This window comes from Lethenteron reissneri, chromosome 22, assembly GCF_015708825.2.
Source record: "Lethenteron reissneri isolate LAM-NWPU_2019-01 chromosome 22, ASM1570882v1, whole genome shotgun sequence".
In the NCBI taxonomy this organism is placed as follows: Eukaryota; Metazoa; Chordata; class Hyperoartia; order Petromyzontiformes; family Petromyzontidae; genus Lethenteron; species Lethenteron reissneri.
Window position 1 is genome coordinate 8,748,050 of NC_083800.1, and position 22,163 is coordinate 8,770,212.

General features: G+C 45.6%; 1 protein-coding gene across 2 annotated transcripts in view; it reads right to left on the reverse strand.

Annotated features, from left to right (window-relative positions):
- CPEB3 (cytoplasmic polyadenylation element binding protein 3) overlaps positions 1–22,163 on the reverse strand; it is a 94,535-nt gene that overhangs the window by 11,851 nt on the left and 60,521 nt on the right. For both annotated transcript variants that reach the window (XM_061556529.1, XM_061556528.1), the window contains one exon: positions 21,113–21,202. In XM_061556529.1, the coding sequence (XP_061412513.1) occupies positions 21,113–21,202 (90 nt within the window). The remainder of the gene's footprint in view (positions 1–21,112; positions 21,203–22,163) is intronic.

Below are 22,163 nucleotides of genomic sequence, written 5' to 3' on the forward strand. Positions count from 1 at the left end.
TTATATTCATGAGATTAGACTACTGTGCAACATGTTCAGAACCCATATTTAAAATGTTAAAATAATCCACAGCTAAATTATGAATAGTAAATATACTCCATAACTACAGAAGTCCAAGTGCTCACGTTAAAATGTTAAATATTGATTATCTCAATAGTCTGTCACCTGGTTAAGTAAAGAATACAGATATAATTGATCGATAAAATGGCATGACTCTTCAAAGTGATAATCTTTCGTTCATAAAAGTAGTGAAACCACTAAACAAACCAAGCTCACACGCAATTTTATTTCTTGCAGCTTGTCACATTCTCGGATGTAAACATCTACTGGAACGTTAAAACCAGCTGTGGCCTCAGGTGTCGTGTGAAGGTGAATGAGCAATGGGCCATGAAGGACAGACCCTTTAACACCAAGTCCTCAAGAGCGAAGGGGTTTGAGCCGTGGTCATTTCTCACTCCAACCCTTCTGCATCACAGGCCGACCCCCTCCCCCACCCCTTTTTAAGCATTCCAATAAAAAAACGAGATTAAGGCCCAGAAATGCAGCTCGGTCTTTGGTCACGGAAAATCGGCACACGCGTGAAGCCGACAATGCTAAGTTGCCGCAAAACCTGGTGGGGATTCTGGGATGTTCCGACAATCGTGCAAGGTCATGATGCACGCGAGCGCGACCCAACGTGACGAGATAACGAGCACCAGGCTCCCGGTACGATGACGCGAGGGCCATCGAGTCCACAGTGGCAGGGTGGGGGTCACGCAGTCAGCAAACACGGGGGCAACGCCTGCCCCCAAGACTGCACTGCGCTGACAGTTGGCCACAACATTATCTATGCAAATCAACAGCCTTGTAAAATTTGCAGTGCCCCAAAAGCCTTACTTAATGCCAAATTTGCCTACCAGTTGCGGTAGTCCTCAGCCTGCCACCTTGTATACCGACCGCATTACTTTGCTCAGGTGTACCTTTGGAATGGTATGTTTTCATCACGAGTGTTATCTAAGACAGGCACTGCATTATATATATATATTTTTTAATGAGACGTTAATAACGGCTGTCCTGGAGAAGGAATGGTCCTCACCCACAGCAATATGGCATTTCTATGACTGGCTTAGGGCCACCAACAGAAAGGATCAGTGTCTGAAGCTTGTTTAAGCAGAGGGCTTGTGTTTTTGCACATAATTGATATCTGATTTACATATATACATGTAAATCAATTGTTTGAATTGCAAGTCCGTGTAAAAATCACTAATTCTACGTGGAAGAAAAGGTACACGAGTTTTTAATTAAATTGGGTGTAGCATCTATGACGTGTGACTTGTAATGCACCATCAAGGGAACCGGATAGCCAACCCGTGAACCAAATAAGCCCGTTGCTGCTGGCTGTGGGCAGTTGCTCATCGTAGTTTTTGCAAGGAAAGGCACGCGCAGCGGGAATGCGAAACGGATGACTGCACTCACAAGGAACGAGAGAAATTAGCAGGGTGTGCACGACGGAAGTTTACCCACTAGATGGCAGGAGAAGCCTCGAAAATTTGCGGAGTGCTTTCCAAGTGTTGTCGCCGTCACCCACAACAACATCCTTATCACATCTCTCGCACGCCCACACACGGATGCACTCATTTTAGATTCACGCTAAAAAAACGAGAACTGCTGTAGCGCGTAATGCAATGGTGACAAGGTGACGTTTTGGGTCACGGCGTGACCCCAAGGGTCATTGCGACCGGGCCTGCGTTAACCCGTCCTCCAGTGCGCTACATTAAACAGGGGGCCCCCGCTCTTGTCACGTAATAGCACACGTGCAGTCAAAGGCAGCAGCACAGCTGTTTCGCTCTCCACAACGCGGGCGTTTGTATGATTCAAATTCAGCAGATTTAGAACACATGTTAAATTCTTTTACGGATACATTATTAACATTAAATACACGTATTCGGGAGGGTCACGGGTTAAGATGTTTGCCAAACTCCTTATTTGCACGTCTGAGGAGACTGGAGTGCCTGAAGAAAACCCAAGCAAGCAATGGATAACACTGTTACCCTACTTGCTGCACTGCCTCTTACAGGTACCTCATTGCCCTACAGGTAGGCGTGTGTCAAGCACAATGCCTGCATTTCTGGGTGATCAAAAGCAACAGCCACCACAACACAACAATTTAAGATCACCTACTGGAAATCTGGCCCATTTATACCGCATTGAACACTGGTGTTCTTTCTTGAAGGGCGGCCAGCCAAAACATTCATATATCATCTTCAATTTCTAGAGACGTTTTCCTTCCCATTTTTAACAGGTTACACATGAATTGTCAAAAGCTAAAGAATTTTATATTTGAGCCACATCATTTGCGGACTGTATGCAGCACTCAGCCAGCATGCTACAAACTGTACATTACTTAAACAAGGCTCCCTCCCTTCCTTTCTCAAGTGGTTTCTCTAAAATCAATAAGACACACAAAACTGGCATGGGTTGCAACTGATCCACCCACTGCCACCTACGTACATGCTCGTGGCGTCTCTTCGTTCACCCTCCTCTTAAAGGGCCACGACATTTGAAGCGCCACAAGGCACCGCAGAAGAAATGTTTTACGAACAAACAAAAAAAGCACAGAAACCATAAAAGAACATTTCGTTGCTTCCCCTGCGTCGGAACGTACGGTGATAAATGAAAATTCATGTAGCGTACATGCCTCTGCTGATGAATCCCGTAAGATACCGCATTCCCCCAGCACATTACTGCCAAATCTGATGGGATTTTAACTTGCTCCACGCTGAATAATGCATTATGCAAAGTATTTTGTTCTTGTGCGTCACTCACAAGGTGCATTATCCTGACCGAGTCGGCGGTTCCAACAAAACGTACGTGCGCAGCGTTTAATCAATCTTGTTCGGCAATCCGTCTTGGCGCAAGTGTAAATAATGGGATTTTCAGTCTGCCCGGTCTATAAAGAGTTATAAAATGGGCAGGCGCTGCTTGAGAATGCAGCCAGAAATTTCTATCCGGCCCGGGTTTATGGAGCGGATAAATCAATTAAGACCGGGCGACCGTGCTGCCCACTTGCTCGTTTTGGGAGCCTGGCGGGCGTCCCTCTCATGGGTCTCTCCCCCCCCCCCATCTCCAGCAGGCGCTGGAGAAGCAGTTCTGTCCAATTACGTCGTGAAAATCCAGCCGCCGTCAGGCCACTTGGAGATAAATGCGTACCTGGAATCGTGCGTCCCATCTCCGAGGTAGACAACCCCCCCCCCCCGCCCAACGCGCCCGTAGGAGGCGGCACACACTTGCCTTGCCGATAAGCATTATGCATCATGCTTTGGAGCCCATTAATCAGCCGAAGGGAGACGTTATGTAAATGAGCGTAGGGAGAATAACGGTTTAATGTTGGGGCTGCATTGGCAACAGACACACTGAAAGTTTCGTCGACGTATTAACGGCAGCGGACTGGGGAGACCTTCAGACCTTCATCCAGCAGTGGACCGACTGATCATGGCTGATGATGATAATGAAAATTAAATGTGCAAATATGTTTCCATGCATAAGAATTATTTTCCTAAACGGAGGTCAGAAATTTTTATTTAGTAAAATAGAATATACACAGACAATAATCATCTCGATTTATACCATGACCGCATGAAAGCTAAACAGTATATTTGTATAGGTATATAGGCTCCATCATTGTGGAATTGTACAAATCGAGACATTTCTCTCGTTATATTTTTTAGAAAGTCAAATAAGCTCCATGTTCCAAATGGGCAATAGGGAGATCTTTATCTCCATCAATGGCAAGGGGTGGAAATTCCACTTTTCCATGTCAAGTGCCCGTTTATCCAAAGGAAAGCCACTGCTGACAGCACACGAAGCATTGCCCAGTTTATCGACTTCAGCTGCGCTGCGTTAACCATCAACGGGGATGTTCACCCACGAGCTTCCTATTGCGAGTCACGTGCTCAAAACCGCAACGCCACCGCCCCGGCTGGACAGCATCTGCCCAATAATAGCAGCAAGCTGTAATCTAATACAGTAATGACATATGAAACGCCTTTTCACAAAAAGAAAAACCAAACAAACAAATACGGCGGTGTGTTCCACGATGCTTTTTGCTCGTCACGGATGCATCACAAAGACAGCAGGCTGTACATTGCACCTGCCAACCAAACAAGCGGTCAGAGGGAAATAAGTGCGGGGAGCTGTGCGTGTGTGTGTGGGTAGGGGGCGGAGGCCGGATGCTGGGAGTTGCCACGCTGCGGAACATCTGTTCATCTGATCGTGCCTTGTCTGGTTAAAGGATACGATGGCCGCTGGTACAGGTGCTCGTAAATGCGCATGTATGTGTACGTAACGGTTAGCGCGTTTCGTTGCGAACCCAGTGACCCCGAGTTCAATTCCTGCCGACGGCCAAGACCAGTGACGATTATCCGAACCGGTCCTGGGTCTCCCCTCGGTCGACTCGGCCTCAATGAGTACCTGGGTGCAGTGTGTAAATATCGCTTACTTGGGAGACAACCATGGCCGGGGCATGGTGCTGGCCACCCACTCCCGTGTACTGTGCCGACCTTCATAGGTGCTCGATAATAGCACTTGCACCAACAGTGTGTCAAGGCTATACGGGGGATATTTGTCTCTGCACAAGACAATGATGGGGAGAGGTGGGTGGTGATGTGGTTGGTGCACGGTGCTCTGAACCCAGTCACCTGGGTTCGATTTCTGATCGTGGCTGATATTAGTGGCGATCATCCAAACCTGGCCATGGGGAGACAAAGACTTGGGGTGTTGTCCACACCATCACCTCACGCACCACGCAGGCGTTCATTAGGTGCCCACTAACAGAATTTGCCCCCAATATAGAGCCTTTGACAGACTGCCCCAACAGTCCGTCAAGGGTTATACATGAGAAAGATCTATTCTTTGTCAATGTAGCGAATCAGCTAAGCAGTGGAGTGGTGTCTTGCACCATTTCGTAAATATTTTTTTACACTGATTACAAGAGTGTATTAACATGGATAACCTGCATTTTTGTTTAAGACAACTGTTGGGGAAAAAAACCCCTTCCTTTTGCATAAAATACAAAAAAACATATCAAAGCATATGTACATTTGTGAGTCCGTTTTCAGTTAGTCATTAAACTAATTCAATAATTTAGCAAATGGCAGATAGAATACTTAAGACTGCCAAACATTTATGGCAGCTGCCGCGGCTACGTCCAGCAGTAACGCAAAACGCTTAAGCACCCAAAAAGTGAAATCGCTTATAAGATTCTACAAACCCTCCCAAATGCTGTTATTCTAGATCGTAGAAAAAACCTAAAAAAAACAATCATGACACCACAGCTACTACCACTGCACCATTGTACGTTTGTTTTGTTGCTATATCGCCTTACGGTTAAAGTGCTGCGGATATTTTTGTGCCGAGCGCGGAAAATCACCAACGCGACGGTGAATGAGCTGCGGGCGCGGCACAGCGCGTTCGTCATCAGCGGCGGCGCGGGTCCCCCAGGCGTGAGCAAGCAAGCGGACAAACGAGCGAGTGGGCCAGCGAGTGGGCCAGCGAACGGGCGTGCCAACGAGCGGGCGGGTGAAGAGGTGAACGTGTGAGTGGGTGAACGAGCAAGCAGGTGAACGAGCAAGCGGATGAACAGGTGACCGAGCGGGTGAAGGGATGAACGTGCGAGCAGGTGAACGAGCGAGCGGGTGAACAAGCGAGCGGGCGAACGAGCAGGCGGGTGAACAGGTGAATGAGCGAGCGGGTGAACAAGCGAGCAGGTCAATGACCAAGTGGGTGACAGAGTGAGTGGGTGAGGAAACAGGCGTGCCAAGGAGTGAGCGGGTAAGTGGGTGAACGAGCGAACGAGCAAATGAGTGGGCGAAAAAACGGCCGAGCGAACTAGCAAGATAACCCCCCCCCGCCCCCCCCCCAATCACGTGTCCTTGGACACGGCTGCCGTGTGTGTCATGGGGGACGCTGCAATGCGGATGCTACCCGGGCAAGGTCAGCAGAGGACAGAGATTGCCGCTTGCTGCGGCAGGAGTCGCTGGGTTAAAGTCAAATTGTGTGGTTAATGAGTTGCCCGGTTAACACGTACTGGTAACCTTCGTTTACTGTGTCTATCTGACCGGGTAGTGTTGTTGATGGCAGATTTGACTTGCGATCACAAGGTCACGTGTCTACGTGCGACATGTTGTTCTCTCCTCATTACCATCACATATTTAATGGCATGGTGAAGTATGGCCAAACAAGCTCCATAACTGACATGGCACGGGGGGAGTCTTTTATCCGGCAGTGGATTCACAAACGGCTGATAACTATTCTTTATAGGGCGGCACAGTGGCCAGATGTTAACAACCTCGCCTGGTATACAGTAGGTCGTGGGTTCGATCCAGACCCTGACACCTGCTGTATATTTGGAGTTTGCGTCTCTCTCTCTTATCATCATCACGGTGGCTATGAGATGTTAACAACCTCGCCTGGTCTACAGTAGATCGTGGGTTCCATCCAGACTGACACCTGCTGTATATTTGGAGTTTGCATGTCCTCCATGTGGTCGTGTGGATTTTTCTCCGGGTTCTCAAGTTTTTCCCTCCACGTTTAGAAACATGGTTTTATAGTATTTGGCTGCTATACATTTACACACAAGCTATCATTTGTGGCCAGGTCGCTTCTGAAAAAGAGCCATATAAGCCAAGTGGGCTTTACCTGAGAAAATAGTTCGTTAGTTTATATTTATCACTAAAGGTGTATGGACAAGGAGAAATGGTAGAGCAGGTACTCACTGTACTCTGCTCATGAACCTGGCCTGGACTTCACCTAGATTCACTTGGCCTTAAAAATGTGAACCTGGTGGGATTTGTAAACATCACAGCAGGGGAGACAAAGGTGGCTCTGGTCACACGGCCCCTCCGTACGTGCGATGCCATCCTTAATTGGTTTTCACTCACAGCGCTCACCCGAAGGTTAAAAGGGGGGAGAGATTATCATTTTGTGTCTATGTGGCAAGCTTCAACTGAATTTGTTTTACCGAATATTGATAAAAGTGGTCTAATTTTAGTTTTTAAAAACGATTAGCGTCGTTCAAGAGTGACAATGATTGATATAAAACACTGCTCACCGTCCTGTCAAATTCAAATGAGGCAGTCAGCCAAAGCATTGGCACACAAAAAGCTTTTCTTTCACACTACCGTATTATAACCTCTCGCATTATTGAGAATTATTTCACGGAACGTACCATTCATAAGCCCTTACTTTTTTTTCCTTTCTTTTCGCCGTGAGCCACACTTTTTGTAAATTGTTAAATAAAGCTTCGCGTGACTTTTGGAATGCGAAACTCTCAGACAATGAGCTCTGTTGATAATTGAGCCGAGCGCTGCTGAAGCACCATGCTTATCAAAGCGAGTCCGACACGTACAGATTAGGCATGTGTGCGGAGCAAAAAAAAAATGCTTGACTGCCCGTGATGGGTGCCCGAAATCCACCAATATTGCCTCCATGGTCTCGCGCAGACACACAAGGGAAAAACTCACGGCTGGAAAAAATTGGAAATTGGTTATCTCTGTTGAGTTTCTGCTGCGGATTTTTTTTCTCTCTCTCTCTCTCAAAGCTTTAAAGATTACATATTTGGACATTTTGAAGCCAGCTTACATGGCCTTAAGCACGCCTTTTCAAACATCAGCCGCTATCCGGAGGTGTATCGGGTTTATTTGTCGGGTACTTTATCACGGTTATTTCATCAGGAGGAAAGCCATGTAATTTTTATTTCCAAATAAACACATGTGTAGCCAATGATATAACGCTAAGCCTTGTGAGGTCGGTAAGGTGCCGTTAGTGAGCCCATAAGAAGGTCGGCACAGCACGTGAGGCAGTGGTGTGGCTGTCGTCGCATATTGCACGGCACATAATTCAACCGCGGTGCAGCAGTGGAGTTAGCGTAGTTGTTTGCGCATAGCACCACAAACCGGGCAAATAGTTTGATTCCCAACCATGACTAATATCAGTGGCGAATGGTATCTGAACGAGTTCTATGCCCCCTCTATCAACCTGCACTGACCAGTGTGGTAAAGTATAGTCCAAATAATACCCCGATGACCAACACAGTGTGGGGAAGACCTTCAATCAAGAGTGGATTCAGAAAGGGCTGCAATCATTCAACCAAGCAAGATGTTGGCACAGGGGCTGAGTCACAATCACAGGGCTATGGCTTCAAATCCCAGTTAGTGTCTCATCTGGCTGACTATCCCTGAAGCTGCATGGAAAACGGCCAGCAGCTAAAACACATTCCTGCGGAGGGAGCTGGTAGTAACGTTGGGTTGCTCGGTCAATGGCCAGGGTCAACGGCGGCGTGGTGTATTCCGCAAATATGCCCGACTGAGGGCGGACACAAGCCGGCATGAGTAGGTTAAACGTTGAGTTTTATAAGGGCACCACGGGGTGACCAGCCCCTCCCCACCCAGCCCCACCCACCCCACCCAGCCCCTCCCCACCCTCCCCTCCTCACCCAGCCCCTCCCCTCCCAGCCACACCCTCCCCTCCCAGCCCCACCCTCCCCACCCAGCCCCACCCCTCCCATTTTTGGATGCACGACGGACGAACACAATAATCCCCTGTGGGGGCTGGTGGAACCAGGTGGTTCCTACCAGTATAACCATCGGAAAAATTAAGTGATTTTCAGATGGGGGGGGGGGAAAAAAACACGAAAAACACCCGGGATAGGTGCTCATGACACGAGGGATTTGGCCGAGGCACGGTTATGGAAAGAGAGAAATGCCGCCAGGGGAAACGGATCGTCCAGAGGCTCCGAGGGCAGTTCAAGATGGAGGAACTTCTTCCTGGCATCTTCTGCTGTAACAGCAACAACATTCCACTGCTCTGCGCCATTGTTTATCCTGCATGAATATTTACAGTGTCGGTTTTCCCCTTACTTTACGCAGTAGTAGATGTGTTCCAAAAAAGGCCGCACAAAGAAAAAACGCACGAAACAACCTCCGCATAGAGGACACACACACGGCAGACCGCAAAGGAGTGAATTCAAACCGCGAATATTGGGTATAAATAGCTTAGCTGCGTATAACACGAAATCGCACAAATTTAACCTACATACAGTAAGAGAAACCTATATTCACAATGCACCATCAGAAGCATCTCAGTGTTCAAACAAGTGTTGGGGGAAGTGTTAATTTCCAGAAGTGGCCCTAACCCCATTGGTAAAAAAATTCCACATTCCTCTGGTCTTCCCATCCTCTGCGCTGTTGTCAACTGCAATGACATAATTTCTGCAGCCTAACCAATGACATGAAGGACAACTCACAATACGGAAGTGCACTGCACAAATGTAGATTATTACATATTTTCGTGTCAGTCAAAAGTTAAAGTGCCTCCTTGCTCAAGCAAGTGTGAGGCAGTGGCTCATCTCTGCTCGCAGCTGGTGGCGAGAGATGGAAATTCTCGTCTCTAACACACGGCAGATTATTTGGTCATACTGCAATGGCAGTGGTGCAAATGCACCACTCCACTTGTGGCCTCTGTGCTAAGAAGGGCCATTGCTCGACACGTCGCTTTATTCCATATTTTTACTTTTAAAGCAATGTTAATAAACGAATGTGTTGAGTTTTATTTAACATAACATGTAGCATGACCTCTCTGGCCTTCCGAACCGGACATGGATACTCAATTTATCCACATGGAGTGATAAATCCCCAGGCCGATAGCCCTGACTGTAATTTGCATTCGTAACTTTCTTAAACTGCGGATTTGTCCACTGGATGATCAAGCAGAAGAAAGAACCCATTTGAAAACATAGCCGTGTAAAATGACTGCGTGTGCGCGAGCCGAGCGCATGCCCTGTTGAGGTTGGCTGGTTGTTTTTTTTTAGTTTGCATTGCTGGAGGCATCCCTCAAATGAATGGAGCGAGCACAGCAGTTAACCTGACGAATGCACCCACAGGCCTCGACATCCCCCTGCCCCTGCACCCCCCCCCCCCACCGGTCCCTGCTTGGTTCCAGGTTCACGCGCACTTCCAACTGCTGCCTCCTCTTCACCCTCCTCCAGGGAAATCGGCGCGCGATCGCAGGACCTCAAATAACCCGCGCGCCTACCTAGTTAGGGAGCAACTTTCTCAGCAGGCAAAAAGAAAAATAACTTGCAAAGGGCACACCGAAACATTAACAGCACTGGGAAGATTGTCTTTAAGCCGCTGTTTGGCAATAATGGAAGCATTTTGGAGGTCGTTTTTCTGGTAAAGTCAGCGGTAAGAACACTTTGTAGAAAATAAAGTAGCGCGGGTTTCTGTGTAAATGCCGAAGAGCAACGAAAGATGCGTGTGGCTTAACTTTACCGAGATTGTCTTGTGGTTCTCAATAGAAATGGTGGTAGTTGGGGAACTTCAATTAGATTGCACAAGATGAATGTGTGACCTTTATATATATATATTTTTTACAAAATAAATAATTTACAGCTCGTTGTCAATTCACTGGTTGATGAAGGCACCCCTGTGTATGCAATTGCAAACCAGGATGTGTGTTTATACCACGGTATAGGGTAGGCATTTAGTTTTTTAAAGTTAATAATATAATTTTTAAAACACATTTAAACGCATACACTGTGTACACATGCTTATCTTTCAGATGGACGCCGCAGAGTATGTGTGTGTCTAGCAAATACATGAAGCCAGACAAATTCTTGGGTCTTTCGGTAAAGTCACGTAGATAGGTTCAAAGAAAATAACAAAAAACTACGACGTTTCGATCGCAACACAAGCAATCGTCATCAGGAGAAAAAAAGTTCCCCTTTCCAGCAGCTCTCTATTATAATGAGAAGCAACAGATCAACAATGTGCGTAAAAAAGAAACGTGTTAATCACACACCTGTCAACTCCTAATCAGTGCCTATCTTATTACAGACCAACTCAGAGCTTATTGGTCACCCCGTGTCCTTATAAATCTCAACGTCCATCCTACAAAGTCCCATCACAAGGGAGAAACACAAACGAATTGTAAAATTTTTTTTTTTGCCCATATTGAAACGGCTGATGCCTTGTAGACCTGAACACTAAATTTCCCTGTACAAGAATACGGGTAAACTGTTTGGGTTGACAGGTATGTAATCAGTGTGGCCTGCTGTGCTTTGGCATAGTTCAGAAAAACGGTCATTGACGCAATTATAAAACAAAAACTGAAAAGCGCACAAGGAAGCATCTGCAGATGCAAGCCTGGAATTAAACCGGTGGATTAGAGGCCATACACAGTTTTAATTACATTTATCCATATTAATAAGAAAGGCAAGCGGGCTTGGGCATGACGCGTTGCTAAGGGACGATGGACGGGGGTCAAGAATCATCACGGATTGGCAGCCCAGGAATGGAACGCGTCGATGGAGGACGAACGCGGTGGAGGTGGAGCGACGAAATTGGTGCGTATGCATTTGCCAGGTGGGTTGTGCCGTGGCAGAATCGTGAGGTTGTGGCTGTGGCTTGGGAAGAGCCATTACTCAGCAGTGGATTGACCTTGGCTGATGATGACGACGCAATAACTAAAATGGCGTGCCATTCTCAACGCAATAACATGGCATTCAGTTGCAAGAAAGAGGTGGTTACAAATAATGAATCACGTCCCAAATATTACATCAATAAATGTAAATGTCACAAGACACACATTTTTCGCATGAAAGCCCAGAGCGTACTAATGTTGCAACTTTTTGATTTAAAGCTTTCGTGACTGCAGGGATTCATCTTCTTGGTTCTTTCGGTAAAGTCACGTAGAAGGGAAGTAATAAAATATTTTATTTTTATTATTTTATTACTTCCCTTCTACGTGAATTTACCGAAAGAACCAAGATAATGTTGCAACTTGTATTGTTGCAACCAATAGAAATAGTAAGCATATTGTTTATCTTCAGATACAACTGAAAATTTCATATTCACAGTGTTGTAAATGCTGTTGTTGTCTTTAAGTTGTGCCAAAACAAAAAGGTGATGCGCTGTATTACGACCGAAGCCTCAAAAGTAATTATTCCCCATCGTGCAAAAACGATATAGAAAAGATTATAACTAAATAAATAAAAATAACTACGTGTGGGATACCTCACACCTGAGCACACAACCAATTAAAAGACAGTGAAGATGAATTCAATACAAATCAAGCCACAAAGAGATTTTCCTATTGGTTTCTATGCTTCAGCTCCTACAAGGTCCTTGATCCTAATTAAGTTTGGATGTCATAGATTACTTTCGCACAAAGGGGGCACGCAAAAGCTGCTCCGCTAAAATGAAAAAGCGAAAATTGCACTCATCCACGTGTTCGTCACGTTTAACCGATCCCCCACCCAAAAAGCGAGAAAACAAAAGTTTGGGTGTTTCATGCGATTAAAAATAAGTGGTTTGTAAATGAGCACATCGGCTGCTGACATTTCCACACCTGTACCTCTTATCGCATCGCACCAAAAGACCGTGTGCGCAGAGCCACGATGCCGTCGCTTTAAATGCGACACACGCAACAGCGCTCCAATGATATACAGCAGGCACGGCAACGTAACAAAGCGAGCTTCACGTCACTGGAGGCAATTTCCTATACATCGACTTCCTAGAGTGCTTTTGTTTCAAATATGCATTCTACGTACTACACACGCAAGTACGTTTTGTCAATTCACTGCTGGTTGAGAGCCTCCCCAATGCCGGTTGGAGGGTTATTTGACCATAATTCTAGATTTATTTGATCATACTTCCCTATGCAGGCTGCAGGCTTAATGAATGCAGGGAGTTATCGGCATGGAAGCACAGAAGTTTAGCAATGGATTGTGCTGCAGTCTGCTACGCCTCCGAATGCAGGCCTGCTGCAAAACATGCTCTGCGTATACAGTACAGACATGCTATGAAATTAAAGATAGATACGCGGTTCAGCCTGTTCACACGGCTGAAATAGGTTGCAACAAGGAAGCTGATAGAAACTGTATTTTTTTCCAAAAGGTACATCGTTTAACTAAACAATTATTATGAACAGCATCTTCAAAAGATGGCCCGATGAAATCAACCGTGAGCAACGTCACTTAAAATAAACACTCATTCTTTTACTTATCCGCCCTAACATATTTCTGGCTTTTTACATTCCTGTTTCATTCGTGGCTGTCGTGTCCCAGAAGCTCACCATTTAAAACGAAATACAAAGAAAGCCTGAAATGGCAAATGGGAGGCAAATGATTTATATAGCGGGGCCTTTCAATTCCTCAAGCTGGGCAGATGACATACCTGCAAACCGAACGGACGGATGTTAAAGCCGCCCTACGCTGGATAAACAGCGGCAAACAAATTATTTTGGGGCGAGGTTCCGAGATGGAAAAATGAATCGATGCGAAGAATAGGCCGCGTGATTTCACAGGCGTACTTCTACACGGTCCCCGATGCCCCTGGCACAGAAATACTCCTCTGCTCCTTTTTCAGCGGTGCACCACAAGGGAGTTGCAACAATAGTCTCTCCAGTAAAGTACACTCACATACTTGTGCTCGTGTGTGTGTGCGCTAATGTCTTTGTGTGCGTGGGGAGTGATAGCGTAGTGGTTAGCGCGCCGTCAATCCGGCGACCTGGGTTCATTTCTCGCTCACGGCCAACAGTAGTGAAGATTATCTGAATCAGTCCTGGGCCTCCCCGATGTTGACTCTGTCTCAATTGAGTATCTGGTGCAGTGTGCAAACACTGGAACTAGGGAGAGACAATGGCGGCCGGGCATGGTGCTGGCCACATGCTCCTTCTTGTGCCGTGCCGGCCTTAATAGGTGCTCGCTGACAGCATTTGCCCCAAAAAGTCTGTTAAGGCTATACGGATAATCTTTGCCTTGTATTTACACACTCGAATGCATGTTCAAGATGTCATCGTATATTAAATGCACCTACATAAAAAAAACACTAAGAAATCCACGCACACAACAGCAAATGTAAAATATATTACGCGTGTAAGTTAAGACTGAGATTTTCAGGATGCCCAAGACCACAGCACCCGGAATGAACCCGATGTTGTCAGACCTCGGACATGAAGCAGGCTTGGGCCTGGATAGTGCTTGGGTCACCGCCACGCATAAAAGTCGTGATAGCTTGCCGCAGGGCTACATTATAAGCAGAGAGTATTTCAGCGATATCAATTGTTGTCCTGTTTTATGCTCCAACGTCCGTGCTCCCCATTGTCGCCAAACCGCAACGACCAGTGTGGTCAAGTATGGTCAAGTGACCCTCTACGGCCCGCATAGTGTGGGGGAGACCCTAAAAAAACTATGCATAGCATATTCAAAATATCACCATAAATTATGTGTGCAGGCACATGTGTGTTGCATGTGCGATGCCCTTGCAATGCGCAACATGCAGTCATCCCCAGCCTTGCCTGGAGTTCCTCATCAAGCACTCAGGAGACAAAGGTGGCTGACTAAATGGCGTAGGCCACCCATGCCACCCCCCCTCCCCATGTGTTGTACCAGGCTAAATATACACTGGCCAAACAACATCTGCCACTGCATCTCATGGCTAAGTCAGGTACCTTGTTTCCCCCTTGTATTTTTGCCGATTCTACTGCGACGGTTGTTTTTTTCATTGAATTATAGCCCTGAGGTATCAACCAACAGGCTGTTTTCCCCTCTCAAAAAAAAAAAAGAGTTTCTAGTTTTAACACCGTACTTGGCTTTTTACAACAAAATTAATAAATACCATTCCCTCAGCCGCCACCCCTCACCCACCGCCAGCCCAAAATGTAACCCACATAGTACGCATAGTGAATATGCCCGTGTATACTCGCTTCACAACAGTTTCCGTAATACAGACCGCAGGTCTACAGACATTGGATCGCTGCTATCGCTAGGTGCATCTGCCCATGCTCGTGCGTTGAGTAGTTTTACACAAATATTAATAACGACAAAGATGAAGGACACCCCCATGCTGTGTCGGTCATGGAGGCTGTTTGACCAAACTTCACCGCGTTCGTCAGCACGGGTTGCCGAAGTGGGGTGGAGGTGGGGCAACAGCACCAGGTCGTATCATCACCCGCCACCGATGAGAGGCATGGCCAGGAATTAAACTCAAGTCGGCAGGTTCAAGTTATGGTCCACTACCAACGGTGCCACCGCTCCCACTCAAGAGACCTTTATTTCATACCAGGTGAGTGGCCATTGAGGCTGAGATTTTTTCAATAGAGGCCACTAACACCACGAGTGCGCCCCCCCCCAACCCGCTTGCTCCACACCGACCACCAGAAGCCGCCGCCGCTACCACACCCTACAGCGTGCACCGAGACGGGGACAGCGCCCCGCTAGTCGCCGCGGTCGCGGCGCCCTCCCTCTCAGTGGGGCTTCCCTTTCTTTTGGCTTCACCTCGCTTCGGCGAGCCCGTGTCCGCGCGGGCACTGTGGGTAATGGATTGTTCTGGTTGCTGAAAAGGCGCGTGTGCCTGTGTACGCGCGAGGGCCCACACACGCAGAGCAGCACAAACAGCGGTCTCCCCCCCCCCCCCAACTGCCATTACCGCCATACCCCCCCACCTCCACCTCCCTTTGGCTGGGCTGCCGGTTTTGGTCACGCAAATGATAAACAGGCATGGATAGCTAGCCTCCAGGAGGCTGCAATTCAAATGTTCTGTGCAAATTGCATTCGCTAATGCACCGGACAAGACGACACAATAGGGATGGTTTGGTTGTCACACACACGCCCACAAAGTAGGTATGAGCAATTCGCAATGTACCGTGTTCCATATAGTGGGAATCATTAAGGCCGATGTGGCGCACTCGGGGGGGATATGCGGCCTGCACCAGTGCCGATGATTAAGTCACCACACCAGGTCCTAATTTTCACTGAATTTACAAAGGGGAGACCCAGGACTGATTCAAGATAATCAACACTGATGTTTTAACACCACCGATGGTTAACACCACTGATGTTCATTGAACCTTGGCCGCCGGTGTTTGTCGCGCAGCACGTTGACCACTACGTTACTGCTCCCTTTAAAAGGTGCTCGCTAACAACATTTGCCCCAACAGCCTGTACGGCTCACGTGCTTGGCATCTATATTCAAATGGTAGATGCACTTGAAATATACTTTGCGGACAAATGCATAAATAATTGCTAACTATTCAATAAAATATGAATGATAATCATTCAGCCAGAATGCTTTATCTTTGCAATTCCATCGAGTATGATTAACTCCAAAAGAAAACAATCTTTACCAATAGACCTTCCAGGTCAATACATGTTAAAAAAACAAGTGGCAATCATAAAACCAGCCATTGTGTATTGACGATTGGAGATAGAATGGTTTCGGCTGGTTAAGCGATTGTCCAAGACCTTTTAAACTAAACATCGTTTATTTAATATCCTTGAAAAAAATTCCTCTTTGTAAAAAAAGCACGCACGTAAAATTCTAATCACTTAACTTGCGCTTATTAAGCTTGGCAAGCTCCTAGAGAGTCTACCAAAGTCATCCATTTAGTAATGTCATATTGGCTTGCCATGTCGACACTTTATGCGGCAGGCGCTGACAGTTGTGATATTTACACAACACTCGCATCAGCGATTCCACGCACAGTGCAGGCTTAACACATTTCTCTGGGTAACCTATGGTATTATTCCATTTCACCCTTATTTATACATTTACTTATTCCCAAAATGGTTTAACCGCTTATAAACTATTTGCCAATGGACATTTGCCTTCCAATCCACAAAGAATCTGCAACCATGATAATTGTTTTTTCACCTGTTATCTGGAAACAAAACTGACACCTTTTTTACAAGGAGTCATGTTTGCATTTACCACAATACATGCAGTCGGAATGCAAACAAAAAACACAACTCGAATAATGTATGCACTGTCCTTGAAATTGATTGGTCCACACCAGAGACAGCTTTTATTAGAGCCTAGTCTCACATGGTGTTGGACCAGATGACGCTAAAAGGCGCACAACTCAAAGACAATGCACCATCAGAGTATGAGAGCTCGGGGTAAGCATTTACACCAAAAAAAGGTGTCAGTTTTGTTGCCAGATAAAAGGGTAAAACAATTATTATCGTATTTTGCTACTGGCAAAGGAGGTTCCAATGGTGTAATCTGCAAACAGTTGCAAAAACAGGATCCATTGTTTTCCCGTGTGTTTTTCGCGATCCCAACCCAAGCGACAACATTCACTTTGGTTTTTGTTTCCAATTTGAAACTTTGAAACATAAATGCGTTTTATACACGAATTTTGTTTTTCTTAGCGAATCACGGCGGCCAAACTGATAAGCTCAACGCACTGTCAAAAATCCAATTCCACTTCTAAGTTCAGATGGCACTTACCACAAGCAATCCACCCCACAAAGGCTTCTGCTCAATCTCGGGCACCAGGCAGTAAACTGGCCATCATGCCTCATAATTGTTTACCCAAATGACTTCGGTGCACACACAGAAAGGACACTTTGGTTTGCAATACAAAGCAACCGCCATCACCGTGCAATAACCATAGCTGAAATGTGCAAACTGTCCAATAACGCCACGACATATCTGAGCGAGCTGTGTAAATTTTTGCGCATTACCAATTATGGGGCCAAATAACGTTTAATGAAGCCACCTCTTTGTAGTGCCTATGCACAGTTTATCCTCGTACGTTTTCGGGTCAACGTGAGTGTGTAAGTTGCAGGATGCTTTTTCGGACAGTTTACGTGCAGTGGCTGTAGAGACTTGCAACAAATAAAGCGATTCCTCATTGAAGCACATCCGCCTTTAGCAACGTTGCCCATTTGTGCCGATTCATTTGAAAACATAACTTGTCATTTTAATACAATCTCTTCCTGTTAAAGTTGAAATATTGTAAATGCTACAACTCTGTGCTGCTGCACCGGCTGTGCGATAAGTATTTGTGTTGCGTCGCGTGTTATTTAGCACGATGTCCGACGTTTCGCTCAGGCACCGTGCCAAACACAACACGTGACACAGCACAACACGAAAACCGAGGCAAACTGTGCTGCTCTGATTTAGATTTAAAGCTTTCGTGACTGCAGGGATTCATCTTCTTGGTTCTTTCGGTAAAGTCACGTAGAATGGAAATAATAAAATAATAAAAATAAAACATAATAAAATAATTCTCACGACGTTTCGGCCACAACGCAAGCAGCCGTCCTCAGGTGAAGAACAGGTCTGTCTTCTTGCGTTGTGGCCGAAACGTCGTGACAATTATTTAATTATGTTTAATTTGTTTTATTTTATTATTTCCATTCTACGTGACTTTACCGAAAGAACCAAGACGATGTGCTGCTCTGATTTGAAGACGTCATGTGATTTTTGTTGCCTGTGAGCAGTTCCACGATTTTTACATCATTGATATGAAAAAAACGTGTTAAGTGTATTTTTAAAAAGCCGAACTTTGAATATCCAGTCAACATACATTTTTCCTCACAAAACTGCAATTGCCGCTTAAAGTAGAAAAGGAGTTACACATTGAGCTTCAATGTAATAACTAGTTGCAACAAATTCTGTACACGTAGATAATTTAAATTGTACTAAATTATTGGTGGATAAATGGCCTAAAATGCACACAAACGTCAGTGTGGATTGTGGATACATTCAAAGACAAAGTAACCACCCAACTCCCATAGGCTTAACCGACTGTTGGGGTAACTGCTGTGAAGGCGAGCACAGCACACAACAAAGGGGTGGTTGGCCAAGACTTTCCGCGGCTGTCTTTGTCTCCCCAGTGCTGATGTTTACACATCGCACCAGGGACTCATTTTAGGCTGTGTCAACCAAGGAAAGGCCCAGGACTGGTTAACATAATCGTCACCGATGTCGGCCGTGAGCAGGAATCGAACCGGGTTCATAGCACAGTAAGCTAACCACAACACTACTGCCTCCCAGATACATTTACACACAAACAAGCATTCAGGGGCTTGTACACAAACATGCACTCACAAATACAAGCATGCTGACAGTTTCTTGTATTATTAATGTTGGAAAGAATACAAATAACATACATGCACATTCCGTTTGAAAGTAATGACTCGATCACAAGAAAAACATCGGAGAAATCAAAGCTTGGCATAATCTAAAATATTAGAAATGGAAACCTCTCCTTTTGCCTTTTTTCAATCTTGTCCGCATAAAGAATTCTGTGCAAAGTCTATGCATTTCCCAGGTAATTTCTTGCTCAGTCACCAATTGAAAAGTTAAATCACACATTGCAATGGAAATCACATGAAGACCCTCTCTCCACCAAAGCAGCAGAATGAATTTCACGAACCCCTTTGTGCGATGTAATAACCGAGGAAGAAAGTTTGGGTCTCGGATGTCACTAAAAGTAGTTTTAAAAAAGAACAGGACGTTAATAACCAGTTGGAGACAAGTAAAAAGATAAAACAACCTCGCTAGAGATGGCCAGGTTAGCAGCAAAGCCAATTAATTTTTATCGCACATTGCTTGTGAACATTTGCACCTTTTACTGCTAGAAAGTTCCAAAACAATAAAACTTGACCTATTGTCACATAACAGAGCACATCTCAAACTACTTGGACACGTGCATAATTGCAGGTGCATTAGGACAAGGTTGAACAATAGTTTTCACATCTAAAGAGTCTTGCAGGGAAAGAAAGCATATCTCTATTACAGACTTTATACATAAAACATACGGGGCCCATTTGCCAATATGCATCGGGGGTGATTACTCACAAAATCCATTCCACCGACGCTTCCGCAGAGAGACCATTACAAAATGCGTGTTGGAGAATCCAATTTAAGAGTCTGAATATAAAATGGACTGGAGAGCTCATAGGCTCCGATATTGAATGCTTGGCCTGGCAATGATTGGTGGGTAATGGGATTTGATTTACATTCAGAATGCAATATGGACAATTTTATAACCCGCCCGGGTTTAGTATATGCAATTTTAACTTTTGTTGTGCGTGCAAAATTAAGACAAGGCAATATTTCAACTTTTTTTTATATTTCAGTGCATAAGTTTGGCAGGGGCACCGATTCATATACACCTTCTCTATATGTATGTTGTGAAGAGACAAGTAAGCATGAGCCGTTGACATATCGGCACACTGTTAGGCCCAAATGTGGACGCAACAGCCCTTAAATTACGGATGTCACTTTGCCTCTAATTGCAGCGGATCAAATCATCGCTTTACAATGGCAATCTATCATCATCCGCCATAGTCATTCCACTGCTGGATGAAAGCCTCCCCAACCCAACCACCACCTCTGGCAATCGTACAATGTAACTCCACATGGTACCTGCACACTAGCTGATTTCATCGCTCCGTCTCTTCGACTTACGCTCTCTTGGACACGACAATTACCATTACTTACCATCAGAGGACATTACAGGATATTTTCCAAACTAAGTTTAACTTTCCAAATAAGTTAAACGTTTCGGCAAATATTTAGGCAGGGAAAATGGCTTAAATTTATTCCAAAAATGCGGCGGCTGTTTTTATTAGCGAGCTGTGTTTTAAATTTGAGGGAAAACTAAGTGGAGGTGAATTAAGATGATTGTGCGTGTTTAACGAGGCATAGCCGCAGAGACGGAAAAATACACGGGCAAGTTCGAGGCAAGCTGCTGGAAAATAAATTCCTACGTTTTCCATGACCTCACTGTATAAAGCTGAGACTGCAAAACTGTACCTTATTTCATCATCCTAGTGTGAGAAACTCTCTCTCGCTCACTCCGGAGCATTACGATGGGCCCTCGTGATCACGGCACAATGGGGTTGGCGGGGGATTAGCGGGGACCTACTTCATGTACTGCTCTACCGAGGCAGCGTGAGAAGCTCGATTCTGTGGGGGCGGCTGGTTTATTTCAGAAAGAGATAAGAAGGTGCACAAAGTTTGCAGGCTTTAAAAAATAATGATTGCTCAAATAAACTTTCTTTACGACTACTCTTTAACCATTCTACCTTGAGAGCATTTCAGAAACTTTAAATTGACACATTTCACACTGCTAATCCCCACATCCCCACAGGGCCATTAGAACAGTTGCACGGGAGAGAACTTGGGGAGCTGGCAAATAAAACCCGATGCAAATGAGGTACATCGGGGCAGCTTGTGAGCAAGCAAGGGACCGTCCATGCCCATCTCACCGTCAGGAAAAGACCGACAAGCGATGGAAGTCTGCAGAATATCGGCGTTGTCGCAATGGGGACACTCACCTTTAGGAGGAAAGTAGGACTTGCTCTCAGCCTTGTGGGGCCAGTCAACGACCAACATGCCAAAGCGCCGGAAGCTGGCAGTGATCTCATCTGCACAACGTTAGGCCACGGGCGGCGGAGAAACAACAGACACAGTCAGGCTGACGGACGCACAGTAGTGTCACAGACTCTTGATAAATCGCTTCGGAGTGATAACATATACGGTCTATGGCTGGTCTTTCCTCTCGTGTTTAATATCCTGACAACGGTGGGGGAACGGTCAGCATTTGTGTGGAGGATGTCGAGCTAATAATCCGATCTCAGCCCCATTTATGGAGAACATTATGAAAGCAGCATGCCAAATACTAATGTGCGCAGACATTAAAGATCCCATGACATTAGATAAGTACCCAGATTGCTGTGAATTACAAAAGGCTTGGCCAGTGGTTTTAGAGGGGTTGGAAATTGGCAGGTGGGGAACCATTATAACTGTTGTCAGAATGCCTAGTAGGTATTCTGACAACAGGATTGCTTTCAAAAGGTAATGCTGCTGTATCACACATAGCACGAGTCATGCCAATCTATTCTGCATAATGTGAAAAGGAATACAATACAGGCACATTTATGTACTGTCAAATGTGGTGATGACGATGACACCCATGACAAGGGTTATGGGGATTATGATAGAAATAATTTTGATGATGACGATGGCAATGGTGATTGTTACATGGCAAGAATTATTATACCAATGATGATAGTGTTGGCATCGATTGTGTGGACGCAACAGATATGACTGCGCGATGAAAACAATGGCGACGACCGTGATGACGGTCATTGACAGAGGCGATTATTCCTATCATCTTTTTGTATTGTTTGTTGTTGTAACGTTCTGACCTGCCCCTACTGGACATCTGTGAAAAAGAGCTTCTTAGTTCATCGGATTCCCTCCAGTCTAGTTAAATATTATTATTTCGATTCTGAATGGCATCAGTGACGACGGGTATAGCGACGACCCCCCCAACGGACGACTCCGATGACAACACTCGACATCGATGCGATGACGGCGACAGTG